Source organism: Mus pahari, chromosome 17 (assembly GCF_900095145.1).
Source record: "Mus pahari chromosome 17, PAHARI_EIJ_v1.1, whole genome shotgun sequence".
Taxonomy (NCBI): Eukaryota; Metazoa; Chordata; class Mammalia; order Rodentia; family Muridae; genus Mus; species Mus pahari.
The window spans coordinates 56567722-56583564 of record NC_034606.1 but is presented as its reverse complement, the minus strand read 5'-3'; the positions used below and the strand labels follow the sequence as shown (position 1 = coordinate 56583564).

Sequence of the window (15843 nt, the reverse complement as noted above, 5' to 3'; positions counted from 1 at the left end):
GAAGGAGAAGGAGAAGGAGAAGGAGAAGGAGAAGGAGAAGGAGAAGGAGAAGGAGAAGGAGAAGGAGAAGGAGAAGGAGAAGGAGAAGGAGAAGGAGAGGAAGCCTCCTTGTAGTAAGCCAGGCATAACTGGCTAATGCCAGGTAACTGTGAGGTGGAGCCTAGAAGGAATGTTAAGAGAATCGATAAAGGAAACCACATAAAATCAAAAAGAAATCTTTAGATACCCAAGAAAGAATAACATATATGAAAGATGTCTTTCTCACATGTAAAATTTGTGAGTAGATAATTGAGTAGAAAAATGAGTACAGCAATAAAAAGACATTTCATAAAAAGACATACATGCATGTAACTGTACATATCAGCAATAATAGATACACACACAAAGAAATATGTAAATATATGTACCTATCATCAATGATGATGGCTCCTGGGGTGTTGGGGTTACAGTGTGTGTTAGAATGACAGAGATTATAAAAATTATATTTTATAACTAACACTATAAGTATATATAAAACATTATAACATTTAACTCTGTCTATGTATATGTTAATTTATGTGTTTAAGTATATATTTAAAAATTATATTCATATGCTTATAAGTATACAAAAGAATATGATGTTTGGTACAAAATATTAAAAATTTTTAGCATGAGTGTACCTGAGCAGAAGTGGGTCTTTCTTGAGGATTTTCCTTCAAACACTTTGTAATTAACTTCTCAACCATAGGCCATGGGGCACAGCCATATTCTTTAACTGGATCTGAAACATAAGGATGATCATTCCAGCATACTAAATAAATCAAAAGTTAAGTGCTCACTATCAACATATATAAGTTCAAAAATGCAATGGAAACTCTGATCCATAATTCTAAGTTTTCTATGGCATAGTTGGTTTTGTTAATTTCATCTTCAGTAGAGCCATCACAAAAGAGTTCCATCCTTGTATTTCCACCAGTTAGGAGGTAGATGAAGGATGATCTGAAGTTCAATGTTAGAAACAGCTACATAGCAAGATTAAGATCTTCCTGTCTCACTACCTACTACCACTCCATAACAGACAAATAAAAGATCTGCTGACTTCTTATGGTATAAAAAGAAATACAAAAATCAAATTAATATAATAAAGGCATTTTTATTTGATATTTTCACAGAGACTTTGCAAACACTTTTGCTCATATAATAAATAGCTTCTGTGAAAACACATTTACTTTAATACTCACAGAGAGCAAGCATTTAGAGCAAGCAGTTGGTTTGCATGCATTTAATATTTCCTCTAGAAATGCCACTCTTCAAGTGGGTGTACAACAGAGAACAGGGCATTTATACTGGAAGGCTAACAGGAGCGATGCGGGTGATGGCCAAGTGGCATCTGAGTTGGGTTTGACAGTAATCCATTTCCTTTTCCTGAGTCTTTAAAGGTCCCTAAAGGGTAGTTGATGCCCATAGCAGTCCTGAGTGCATACTCAAGCACATCTTGGGAGAGAAGGAAGTCTTAGAAATAGCTACATAATTCTGTATTAGCAGATGAAGTAATAGTCAAGAACAGATGAAAGGTCATGAAATTCGTCGGAGCCATGAGGCACCCATTCAAAATGAAGCTGCCCTAGTCAAGCACTCATTTACCATTTCTCATTAATATTCATAGCAAAGGATGCTATAAATTATTAAAAGCCTCTTCATGAATATGAATTACTTTGCTCAAAGCAAATGAAAACATCCCAGGCTACAATGCATTCTGCAATTGTTATCAGAACCACAAACACAAGCCTGATTCTAATATAATCTTCCTTTCCCAAATGTCCTCCCAAGGTAATACCAAACACCAGTACTTCCTTTGGATTTTATTAAGCCTAAAATAACTACGTTTTTTGTGTGATCTTTATTATTGTATCACAAAATTTAAGAAGACCTATGCATTCAGCCAAAGTAACCAAACTCTACATGACCATGCTGACATTAAGAAAAGAACTCTTGTACATATAAACCAGAACTTACCTGGCAATTTCCCTTGTATGGCTAACTCATCAAACTCATTTGGGAACCTCAAACCCTCCATAATCCTACTCCCAGTTGTCCAAATATCGTGAAGTAGTAAGCCAAAAGAATAAACATCAGCCTGTTGGTTATAAATGACATTCCCCCTGGCAACTTCAGGTGCCCGGAACCCTGAAAGGAAACAGATACAGCAATAAATTTAGCAAACACCAGGGCCTGCATGTAGGTCAACTGCTAAGAAACAAGTCAAAGAAAGGGATGGGATCTAAGTCAGGCCATGTCATTGCTGCAGTAAGAAGCCTGGAACAAGGCAATGAGCAGTGAGCAGGTCTGTCTTGGGCACCATGCCACTGCCTATCTTAAAGGACAGATCTTCTACTATAAAACTTTATATTCCTACGATGATATCTTAGTCTTAAAAGATGATACTGAAGGATAATCTTGATAAACACTGAATAACAAATTATTAAGTAGAGACTAACTTGTAGGCATAATGTATTATTTTATTGGGTTCTGTTTTATTTCCATTAATTTATTTATTTACTTTACATCCCACCCCCTCCCTCTGTAGGGGGCAGCTCTGATGCAAAGGTCTTGTTCCCCAAATGGTTCTTGATCTGTCAGAAAAGAAAGCCATGGGCCAATTTCTGGGTAGAAGGGACAGGTGGGACTTCCAGGTCCCTGGAAGCAGGCAGGGAGACAAAAAAGGAGAACAGAATTCACCATGCTTTGGAAAGAGGAGAACCAGGCAACCATGTGAGGTCTGGGGAGGAGCAATAGGGTGTGGCTGCTCCTATAGATGGGTAGTCAGAGATACTTAGCAGGGACTAAACTCAACTGACCAACTCAGTTAAGACTGGTAGGAGGTTCAGGGCTAAGGGAAATGATAAAGGTGCATTTTCCAGGTGGGAGACAGGAGTGCCCAGCAATTGTGCTAAGAAGACAAGTTGAAATGGAACAACTGTATGTCTGTGTCTTTTTTTACCTGTGGATTCAGGGGAAGCTGGGTGGGGGCTGGCAGCACAGCCACTTCCTGGAACAAAGGCAGGTAGATCAAAACTCCCTACAACACTCCTCTCCTTCTAGTACTCCCCTCATATAGCCCCTATCCAATGCCCCCTTCCCTTCTCCTCTGAGAAAGGGAACCCCACCCCAGGCACCAACCCACACTGGTACTGGTCACTGCAGGACTAGGCATCCTCCCCCACTGAAGTCAGAAAAGGCAGTCCAGCTAGGGGAACAGGACCCACAGGCAGGCAGAAGAGACAGTAGAGACACTCCCTGCTCCAGTTGTGGGGAGTGGGGTGACAGAGACACACCCACATGAAGACCAAGCCGTACATCTGCCACACACACATTCAGCACACACGTGCAGGGGGCCTAGGTCCAACCCAAGCACGTTCCTCAGTTTGTGGTTCAGTCCCCAGGATCCCACAAGGATCCAGGTTAGTTAATACTGTTGGTCCTCCCACGGAGTCCCTATACCTTCCGGGTCCCTCAATCCTTGCCCTGATTCTTCCATGAGACCCTCTGAGCTCTGTCTAATGTTTGGTTATGTGTAAGGAGCGGGTTTGGCCGCGACCCCAAGATGGTGCCCAGGACTGCCGCCAAGTCTAATGACTGACAACTGACTTCCTCATATCTCTCAAGATAGCCACGTCCGTTAAACTGCACTGCCCAGATGCACCATGATGGAAGATCAGATGATGTGACGAATGTAGTCCTGAGCCAATGAACTGGGCCTACATGGAATGGGGTAATGGGGAGTGGACTAGAGGGTATAAAAGGGGATGGCCGAGAGAGGTCGGGGGGGTCTTTTTACTGCACATAGTTATGTTCCTGAATAAACTGCTTTGAGAAGGACATCGGTTTTGTTGCTTCTTTTCTGCTGGTTGGAGATGGTAGTGACATTTATGAATCTCTGCATCTCTTTTTGGACACCTGCTGGGCGGAGCTTCTCAGAAGACAGCCATGCTAGGCAGCTATCTGCAGAGTATCCTTAATAGTGTCAGGGATTGGTTCTTGCCCATGGCATGGATCTCATGTTGGGCCAGTTATTGGTTGGGTATTCCCTTAGTCCCTGCTCCATCTCTGCCTCTGCACTTCTTGTAGGTAGGACACATTTTGGTTTGAAGGTTCCATCTACAAACTGACAACCCAATATATAAAATCTCACAGGAAACGAAAGCCTTTATCAATTTTCTCCTTGTTTGATGCAACTGTTACCAGCACAGAGGTTTATACAGAAGAGGGGGGACATTTTATAGACTTAAAGTCACTAACTTGTCTAGAATTCCTGTGGGTTCATTAGTTCCAGAACTTAGAATTCCATTCTACCCAATAAAATTAAAAACTACAGTTTTCTTTCTTAAAACAAACAAACAAACAAAAACTCAAAAATTGGCTATGATCTAGGAACAGAGTACTTGCAGAGCGAGAGAGAGACTGTTCTGATCACTGAATCTGTGTATCCGGGTAGAAGGCAGAAGCAGCTGCAGCTGGACTGCTCTTCCCCTCTTTTGCAGGCTTAAATGTTGACAGGAGACACAGGACATCTAGAAAGGACCACATCAATGTGCTTATGGCACGTATTCCTTGTCCTCTTTTATACTTGCAGCTTTTTAGTAACATACATGAATCTTATAGCAATGAAAATGCACTGCCAGGGGACACCTTAATGTGTGAGCCCACAGCCTTCAGGGGACACCACAATGTGTGAGTCCACATCCTTCAGGGGACAGTTCCAAGATGCTGGCCGGATGGAAGGCTCAGTAGTTCTTCAGCTGGCTGCAATGGCATGAGGAATAAAGAGGACCAGGGACACCAAATACATACCTGACAGCTCCTACTTTACTAATGACTAAAATCTGGCCCTTGTAACCAAAACTTCTTACCATGTGGGTATGTGTAGCTAGAGGTGAAGGTCTTGGAAAGTCTGAAAGAATTCCATGTTTGTGCATATGCATGCATGTGTGTGTGCCTAGGAACTCCAGTGGTCTATGTGTGGTGTCCTTAACATTTTGTTTTATGCTTTGTTTTCCCCAGGGATACTTCTATCTCTGTCTCTCTGGCCCTGGGATCACAGGCGTGCACAAGCACACCCAACTTTATGATGTGTGTAATCAAGATCTAAGCTTAGACACCCATATTTGCATGGCAAGTACTTTACTGAAACTGCCAAAGTTGTCACAGTTGTCAGTAAAAGATTTCTGAGCTTGTAAAAAAGCAGAATTGCTTTCAAAAGCAAAATGAAGCTGATTATATTTCTGGAAGGGCTTGTGTTGCATTGTGGAACTTTACGGCCCTGGTTCTGAACACACAACATGCATGTCTCACACACAACACTAGCATGAGCTGGTGCCCCAAACACCGCTGCTCCATTCCACACTACTCTATGCTATGAGTTGTACTGTTGTGTAATACATGCAATGGCTTCCACTCTTCTGAAAGCTTAATGGTTTATTTGAAGAAAGTAAAGACACCACACATTCTACCTCCATCCCTCAGCATGTATAAAGTTAGTATCTTTGAACTTGTTTGTGTTAGACAAACAAGCATATATTCATCTCATTAGTATGCAAGTGAGCTGTCATCTGTAATGAATTATAAGAATATGTGCTTACCAAATGACTATTTAAATTTTTAATTGTTTATTACTTACTATTGATACATGTTCGGTTTGTATAACCCTTTTGTGTGCCTATATATCCTGGGTCACATAAATAGCTCTAGAACATAGAGGGGTCATGAGCGGAAAAGTTTAAGAAGCATTGCCTTAGATATTATATATAAATATACATGTATATATAAATATATATGTTTAAAACCATAAGTTTTGGATTATATATATATATATACATATATACATATATATGTATACACACACACCCATATATATATATGTATATATATATATATACATATATATATATACATATATATATATACATATATATACAATGTATTTCTTTAAGACAAGGATATTTTTATTGTTATTGTTTGACTATGAATGGCCCCTCAAGAATTCATGAGATGAAAACCTGTTCCTCAATGCAACAGTGTTCAGGAGGGTGCCTAGCTCACTGATGGATTAAGGCATTGATAGAACTTACTGTTGAAAAGTGGTGGGCTCTCCAGGTAGGGTGTGACTGGAGAGAGTCCGTCACTAACTGTTTATCCTACTCCAGCCTCTCTTCTTTCCAACCTTTCCCTGCTTCCTGCCGTCCACAAACGTGAGCAAGCACCCCCCCTGCCACATGCACCCATCCGTGTTTTGCTTAACTTCATCCTAAAACAAGGCAGTGATGCTCCCACAACTGGGAGCCAAAACACATCTTCCTTGACACAGATTTTCTGAGGAATTTTATCACAGGGAACGAAAGCTAACTTCCCTGTCTGTATAACTGTAATAGCATAGTAACACCCTGGGCTAACAAAATGTGATGCAATTAGGAGCTCTAAACACAGTACTAATAAATTGTACATATGACAACATGATGTTTAAAATGTTACAGTACCTCTATTGCAAATCCTTAAGTCATTTTGTTTTTTTGGTTTTTTTTTTGGTTTTTTTGCAGATACTTTCCAGAACATTTCAATTGCCTTTCACCAGTTAGCACACATTACAGATAGCACAAAACCTGCTATGACCCCTTCTCCTTTTTAGGGTTTACATTATTCATTTGTGTGAGGGGAATGCAGGCACATATCAAGGTATGTATGTGAAGGCCAAAGGACAACTTGCAGGAGACAGTTCTCTGTTTCAACCATGTGAGTTCCAGGAATCAATTCGGGTCTTCAGGTTTGGTGACAAGCATCTGAACCTACTGAGTCCTCTCACTGGTCCCTATATCATATGCTTTCTTAAATCCTCAGACACAATCAAAGTCAAGAGTTCTTAAACCCACAAGCTACTCACATAGCTAACTCACTAACAACCCTTGTGCTTACATTCTTAGAACTTAAAAGAGATTTGGGTTACTGTGTAAAATATTTCCAAGTGTTACTATTCATCATCGGATATTTATTAAACCAAACTTCCAAGTATTAAATTGTCGGGTATTAAACACCATCTTTCGTGTGTGTTTTATTGTAAATTCTCTGATCTAACTTTCAACCACGGAATTATAAATCAAGAGGAGAAGTGAGATGCTATCTAGATTCATCTATCCATTTTCATCACGTGTGCACCAATTTTGTCAGAGCCCTTCAGTACTTTGGAAGTTTTTATTTTTTTTAACAATTATTGGTGATGATGATCAAGCAGGGGACATAGATCGTTTTTTTAGAGTGTTAGCACAGCACTCATAAATCCCTGGATTTGCTCTTCAGTACTATGCACGATGCCAGCACTGGAGATTTGGGCAGGGGCATCAGTGCAAAGTCACCCTCAGCTCTAGACAGAGTTTTAGTCCAGCTTGTGCTCCATGATTATGAGAGCCTCTCTCAACAAAGAAAGAAGTAAAGAGAGATGGGAGGGGGGGGAAAGAAGGAGAAAGAGGGGTAGAGGAACGGAGGGAGGAAGAAGGTGAGGTAGAAAGGTTAAGAAAAATCATGGGAAAAAAAGAAAAGAAGGAAAAAATATTTATGGAAATGTTTTTTCATTTTCATCTTCAACTTTCCTCAGTAAATATCTTGAGTCACGTGATCCCAGTATTCTAACATAATGCCATTTGTCTATTTAGGGGTATCTAAGCCATGAATTTGTTGAAATGCTTCTTTAAATGCCCAATAGTTTTCTAGTGACCTTGCAAAGTCATATAAGTTGAACCTTGTCCTTACCATATAATAGTGAATAGCTAGAGAACATTTAATTTGCCCAGTGACTGTTTTATTTGTATAGATGTTGACAGAATTGATGCCATCAGTCACTATTCACTTGGGTCAATCCTGCAATTGTCATGGAACACAGAATTAATTGTCACTCTCAACAGGAAACCCAGATGGAGTTAAGGGTGGAACCAACCTTCCTATATTTACTCTTCCCAAAGTAGACAATGTCACATGGCAATGCTGTGCCTGTTTGTAAGTGAGCTCTTTCTCTCTTTGACCTTAGGATGAACTCCTGCTGAGCTGGGGGTGCTCCTGCTCATAGGCTTCCTGGATTTGCCACTCTCTGACCTGAAGTGATTTTTAGCATCCCCTAAGATTGCACTCCCTGGATAGTAGATGACAGGTAGCATTGGGGCTTATAGGGCATCACTCCTGGAAATGGTTAAGCATTAACCCTACTCATGGCTTGGGCCCTGTAAAGGTCTGCACTCTCACTCTCCTGTAGAGACATAGTTCTCTCACATACATGAACACCCAGGGTGAAGTACTGTTCTTAGTATTATTATAAAATGCACCCACAAATATAACATGTCTGATGAATACACGTTTCTATCTCTTTTATGGAAACTTTCCACATTAAAAGGTATACCATGAATGGGAAATTTCAACAAAGAGAAAAACACAGATAAAATCCTGTGGGAAAGAACTTTTCACAAGATCATTGATTTGAGGAAGGAAAAAAAAAATCAAGTTTTAGTAGCAATTGTGGTGATGGATTTTCTTTTTTTTTCAAACTTGGGTCAGAATTTAGGGCTAATTAGAAGTCCTTTAGTGATAATAATCATAATAAAAGTAATAACAGACAGAAGTTTTGGGGTACAATAAGAAATAGACCCGCACCATGTGTATGACCTTGGAGAGCAGAGAGTAGAAGAAAGCAGAAGAGGTCAGTTTCTTTTGTTGAGAGTTTCTTCCATATTTATGTCACTGAAAGTTATCAGTAGAGATTATATGGGCTCAGGATTCTGTGGTTATCTCTGAATCGAGTGGCAATAAAGTTTTAAGCTGGCTTTAATAAAAACCAGGAAGTCAGGCAGCAAAGTTAAAAGGCTCCATCTGTGGAGTACGCCGAGCTGCTGTTGACTGTCCAGTGATTGGTTGGTGAGGCAGTAGAACTTAAGCCCGGAAGCTCATGCTAGAACCCAGAGATGACCACTGTCACATAAGTGGACAAAGCCTCAGTGACAGATGCCCGCCCAAGAGAAAGGAAAGAAAGAACTGTGAGCCCCAGTTAAGTGGGCCGGGCCACCTTAGCATCATATGAAATGTGAGGTCCCAAAGTCTCCCTCAGTACCCGGGTGGCTCCTCCCAGCACTGGTAACCCTGCCTGCTACTCTAAACCTCACCTGCTCAGGGCCTGGGCTTTGCTTCCCTTCCCCCAACTTCTGATTCCAATATAACTCTGCCACAAGTTCCGTTGGCTTCCTGGTGTGTCCTCTCGGTTCCCTTGGCCCCCTTCTCCTCTCCCCATCTCCCCTCTTGCTCCTCACTCTTCTCTCTCTCCTCTCACAGCTGAGTCTTTTCTGCTGCCCATGTGTGGTCTGAGCTCTCTAGAGACACTCTGACTGTGTTCTCTCTCATATGTAAAACAAAACCCTTCTCCTCAACCACACCTAAGGAGGTCTCATGGCCTCACTTTCCTTCATATTCCAGGTCTCTTTGAGACCTCGCATGAGATGTATGAGAACTTCCTACATAAGGACATTGTTAACATCCATTTTTCCTAGGTGGAAATACTGCTTTCCAAGCTTCCGATGAACAATACAGCTACTTTGCTCTTCTCCCTTAGAAACTAAGATTGAACAGTTCATTAAGCCTTTTCAAATGCACGGAATATGGTGGAGAAGACAGCTGAAGAGGCCAAAGTCAGACACCTTGTTTCTCACTGAATCAATGGAATTACCATCTTGGGTACTTGATGTAAAACCAAAACTGGCTCAATGTCCCCATTTACAAAAGAGAAAAACAGTAACAAATAGACAGACTGAGCGTGAAATCAGGAAATGTGGTTCTGACGCACCTTCCATAGAGCCTGGTACACAGCAAGTGTTAAAGAAACAGTAACTATTTTCTTCCTGATCGGGCAGCCCAGAGACACTCACAGGCAATGTGTACTCTGACATGCTTAGGTGGATGCACACCCTACTTGCAAATACAGGCAAACAAAGTAAAAGGGAAGCACTTAGTCTGACCAAAAATACAACAGACATTGTAATTGGGGGAAAAAATTCAGTTTTCAAAAATATAATGACAGTCCCTGGGAGCTCTGGGGGTACTGGTTAGTTCATATTGTTGTTCCTCCTATGGGGCTGCAAACCCCTTCAACTCCTTGGGTACTTTCTCTAGATTCTTCATTGGGGACCCTGTGCTTAATCCAATGGATGGCTATGAGAATCCACTTTTGTATTTGTCAGGCACTGTCAGAGTCTCTCAGGAGACAGCTATACCAAGCTCCTGTCAGCAAGCACTTGTTGGCATCCACAATAGTGTCTGGGTTTGGTGATTGTATATGGGCTGTATACCCAGGTGGGGCAGTCTCTGGATGGTCATTCCTTCAGTCTCTGCTCCACACTTTGTCTCTGTAACTCCTTCCATGGGGAATGCCAGGGCCAGGAAGCAGGGGTGGGTGGGTTGGTGAGCAGGGGGAAGGAATACGGGATGGGGAGGGGGTTTTTGGAAGGGAAACTAGGAAAGGGGATAACATTTGAAACATAAAGAAAATATCTAATAAAAAAGAGGAAAAAGAAGTTTCTCTGATGAGGGTTGAGAGATGTTCTCTATCTATCTATCTATCTATATATATATATCTATTAAATAACTTCTCCTTTTAGTTCAGTTTTTGGCTTAGAAAATAACAAGTTGATTTTTGTTGTCATCATTATTGGTCTAGAAAGTAGGATGACAAAAAATGTCAATGCAGTGGTCATCACTCTTTAGACCATAAGTATCTGCTCACCCTGTGACAGGCTATATCTGTTTTGATTCTCCTAGACCCACGCCTGAGGGCACTGATGATCCACTCCAAAAACTAAACTTGCTCTCCTACCTGGGGTGCCCTCTGATGTCTTTATTCCCATCCTGCAGCAGTACTGTGCGATCCCGTAGTCTGCAATCTTCGCAATGATGGCAGCATTGGGATACAGGGTAAAAAGCAGCACATTGTGGGGCTTCAGATCACGGTAAATAATCATGGCTGAGTGGAGATACCTGCCAGAGAATACACAGGAGGTCTTATCAAAAGAACAATCAGCCTATATTAATTTGCTCATATTTCTTTTCAAGATGTTGTGTTCTTTATGCAAAACATCAAAAATGGTGTGTTATCTTAGTCCATAAAAGTTGAAATATATACTGCAAACAGACTTAAAAACATATAGATCAAACACTACAAAGCAAAGTGGTGCTTCTTCCCCAAAACTAAAACATCAAGCCTGGTAGGCGACTTGAGCTTTAACACATAGCCCTGTGCACACAGCCATGTACACACAGCCATGAGCACACAGCCCTGTACACACAGCCCTGTATACACAACCATGTACACACAGCCCTGTGCACACAGCCATGTACGCACAGCCATGTACACACAGTCCTGTACACACAGCCCTGTACACACAGCCCTGTGCACACAGCCCTGTACACATAGCCATGTACACACAGCCATGAGCACACAGCCCTGTGCACACAGCCCTGTACACACAGCCATGAGCACACAGCCCTGTGCACACAGCCATGAGCACACATCCCTGTGCACACAGCCATGAGCACACAGCCATGAGCACACAGCCCTGTACACACAACCATGTACACACAGTCATGTACACACAGCCCTGTGCACACAGCCACGAGCATACAGCCACAAGCACACAGCCATGAGCACAGAAAAGATAGGACAGTTTCTCTTTATACCTCAACAACTACCGAGAGTAAATTCTATATCCCCTCACCAACCGAAGGGGATATTTAAAAATTAAATTAAATATTGGAATGCGTTAACTGGTTTGGTGATGCCTGTAATCTTAATACTCAGAGATATAAGCAAGAAGGCAGATTGCTCGAGGCCTGCCAGGCCTGCCCAAAAGATAGAAACGAAGAGGTTAGAGTAAATGTAATTCTGCTATATGCTTTATTTTTGTTACAACCTTCATTTATCTGCTTTGATGTTCTTAAAACTTATGCAGGAATTGGTTTCTTTAGTTTTTAAAATGATATCACTTATCTTTGCTACTTATCTTTTTCTGATTACTTTTCTTCCTAATGTTTTTAAGAATATTTTCTTCTTTTCAGCAAAAAACAAATCAAATTGTAAGCTTTTACCTAGCTATTATTTCCAGCTCTGTGGATATATCTTACAGTAAAGATAATTTGTTACATGCTAAGATTAATAAAAAAAAAGCATCTGAACAGTCAGGAAGGCAAAAACTGTCTTAGAAGGAACAAAATCTGGGTGTGAGATGGAGTCAAAGTATACCTGGATTTGGGCATTTTGAGCAAATAATAGAAATTACTTAATATGAAACACAATGTTTTAATCTTGGCCAAGTATTATCTACTCTGCAAACATGGTGGAAGAACACACAGTTTCCCAAATGCTAAAATAACTATTATTCCCTCTCCTGAGAAATCTTTAAACTCCTGATTTTCCCTGTACATTAAGCTCACAGTTGTGGTGTGACCTTCGCTGAAAGGACAATTTTCGTGGGACTTAATGAGGATTGTTAAAATCCTTTGTTTATTTCTGACTTGGAATTCGGGTAAGATTACATTAAAAAATATTTACCTTGTTACCTCCTACCAATCATTGCTGGGGCATTAGCACTAGAGAACTGTCATGTCTGGAACTTTCTATTGTGGGATGGCCCAGAGCAAATGCGTCATTTCACTCTATCAACTACTGGGCTGAGTCTCTCTTCCAGGATGTACTCAGGACATAGCACTGGAACTGTTCACGTCAGGATGTACAGTTTGGGCTGATCAATAACACAAATGCACTAATGAAGTTGACCTTAACAACAGTAATTCAGTTGAAAGGAACATTTACTGAGGGCTTACTGAAAGGCCATTAGCTGTCTTGAGAAAAGCCAAGAGATTAAGAATTAAAAAGTTAAGTATATGTCATCAAATATGATCCCAAAATGCCATAACACATCCCCCTCTCTGCTACAGGTGGAACACAGGCTCCCTCAGAATACCTTTGTAGCACTAAAAGACAGTCAATTAAATCATGTCACTTGGAGATCAAGGTTATCTGGTTTAATTACAGTATTTAATTATAGAATTTAATCTTTAAAAGTGCAATTCTAATACCCTGTAATAGAAAAGAAAAAAAGCTTTTGAAATTTTAATAAGCACAAATCATTTCTCACTGGCAAGAATTCAGACAAATGAATTAAAACATTGTTTGGGAATAATTATTGTCAAATATTTCATTAACGTAAACTATACTCGGTTAACCAGTCTTTAATCGTCACTATTATAAGAATTACTAAGAAGCCCCTACCTTTATAATTTAAAGTCAACTTTATCTAATCCTGAATATATTACTCTAAAAATAAAATGCGTTCATTTCTTTAACAAATATGCATTAGATATCTATAAGGTTCATTCATTAGTGGACACAAAGCTGTCTTTATAAACCTGCTTTTAAGAGGGTCCTTATGAAGGAAAAGACGGTGCTGAGGTGTACTAAGATGGCAGAGTGTGAGGGTCAAAGGTTGAGGAAGCAGAAACGGAACGGTACAGGCAGCACTGTTGACTTTACCCAGGCAGGCTTTAACCTGAGGCACACAATCTCTGCCTGTCCTTCTTCACGGCCTGATACAAAGTCTTACATGGGGTAAGTGTGCAGGAAGCACAAGTGAACTCAGGGTGCTGAGGCAGAAAAAGATGAAGAGTTTATGACCAGCCTGGCTGAAGCTGACTGGCTCCAGCGTGAGTTTCTGACTCATAAAACCAAAACCAAATGAGCACATGTCAATACGTGTACGGAACGCTTGTTCTCCGTGAAGAGGCCGAGCTGTTGAGCTGTATGGTAGGGATAGCATGCGTGTAGGAATGAGCTCTCCAGAAAACTCGGTGAGAAGAAAGGTAGAGACATGGAAGTCAACCTGGTTAGAATGTGGACGAGAGACAAGGCCCAGAGTAAGGCTGCGAGGGAACCCAAGGCACTCATAAAGGACTTCCACGCTGTGACTCCACAGAGCGGAGATGTACATTACAGGTAAGTGGAAAGACGAGGGAATCTCCAGTATAATTAGACTTTTATTTCAGGGGAAATGTTCTGATAATTCTCTATGGATACTAGATTGAAGTAGTAGCATAAAACTAAAAAAATTGATAAAAATGATAAATATAAAATATATTCAAAGATCTGATACATGGAGATACAGATAGGTAGGTAGATAGATAGATAATAGAGATAGATACATACATAGATACATATGTAGATTCATAGATAGATATAGATACTGATTGACAGACAGATATTGAGACAAGATTTCACCGTGTAACCTAGGCTAGCTGTGAACTCACGAAGGGACACTAGCTGTAGGTGGGGGAAAATGGACTTTCTGTGAATATATTGATCCTGTCCCAACAAATGGGGAATACAGAAGGAAGCACAGGCTCACTGTGAGAAGAGACAGCAAGGGGAATAAATTAAGTTTGAACATCCTGAATCTCAGAAAGCTTGATAACCTATATGAGAATGCTGAGAACGAGCTGAAAGGAAGGGACTGAATTAAAGCAGATCTTGAAGAAAGGATTGATAAAATGAACACGTTTCTTATGCGTCATTCCAAGTAGCTTATTACCCAAGAAACCATAGTGGAACATGACTTTATCCCTTGTTTCTACCCCTGTAGTTAACAGCCACACCTTAACAATTATTTGAAATCACAATGTTAATATGTACATATTTATTTTTCTTTTTTATTAAAGAGGGTTTTTTTTCATACAATTTTTATTAAAACATTGAGTTTTAAAATTACATTTAATACTAGTGGAAGATTAACAGCTACTTATACATACCAACCCCCTGTGGAGGAAGATCTAGAATTCCTTTCTGACTTTAGATTAAGAACAAATGAGGCAAAGGACTGAAGAACATGCTAAACTTCCATTTGCTTCATAAAAACGTGGGATTTGATACTTGAAATAAATGCCAGAGCTATTGCAGCCATGGCGCAATAGACTTGCAACTTAAATGTTGAATACAAAATAGCACGTCTTCAGTTTTTAAACAAACACTTCAGGATTACATGAAAAATTTGAGGAAAATCTGGGGCCCAGGATCAGTTAAATCAAGAAAGTAATTGTGATGGCTTTGGAAAACAGGAGGCTAGAGGGCTCTTTACTGAGCTCAGGTTGCTCTGAGGCTCCCCCTGGTGTTCAAAAGCAGTCATTCCAACCTAAATCCAAATGCCTACCAGTTGGTGCCTTTTCTTTTCTTTTCTTTTCTTTTCTTTTCTTTTCTTTTCTTTTCTTTTCTTTTCTTTTCTTTTCTTTTCTTTTTCCCCCACATAGAAATGCCCTGGATTTTATTTGCAGCCTCTCATATTGATATTTACATATCTTTTTTTGTTGTTGTTCTTAAGACTGTTTTATTATTATTTTTCTTTTTTTTCCAAGTTTTATTAGGTATTTACTTCATTTACATTTTAAATGTTATCCCCAATGTCCCCTATACACTCCCCCACCCTACTCCCCTACCCAACCACTCCCCCTTCTTCACCCTGGTGTTCCCCTGTACTGGAGCATATAAAGTTGGCAAGACCAAGGGGCCTCTCTTCCCAATGTTGGCTGACTAGGCCATCTTCTGCTACATATGCAGCTAGAGACATGAGCTCTGGGAGTGCTGGTTAGTTCATATTGCTGTTCCACATATAGGATTGCAGACCCCTTCAGCTCCTTGGGTACTTTCTGTAGCTCCTCCATTGGGGGCCCTGTGTTCCATCCAATAGCTGACTGTGAGCATCCACTTCTGTGTTTGCCAGGCACTAGCATAACCTCTTAAGAGAC

At 40.5% G+C, this 15843-nt stretch overlaps 1 protein-coding gene across 1 annotated transcript in view; it reads right to left on the bottom strand.

Moving 5' to 3' along the window:
- The window catches only part of Lrrk2 (leucine rich repeat kinase 2), a 142040-nt gene that overhangs the window by 17429 nt on the left and 108768 nt on the right, over positions 1–15843 (bottom strand). The window contains exons 41-43 of the mRNA XM_029547872.1: positions 10874–11034; positions 1996–2166; positions 660–760 (exon numbers count right to left, since the gene is read on the bottom strand). Of these exons, the coding sequence (XP_029403732.1) occupies positions 660–760; positions 1996–2166; positions 10874–11034 (433 nt within the window). The remainder of the gene's footprint in view (positions 1–659; positions 761–1995; positions 2167–10873; positions 11035–15843) is intronic.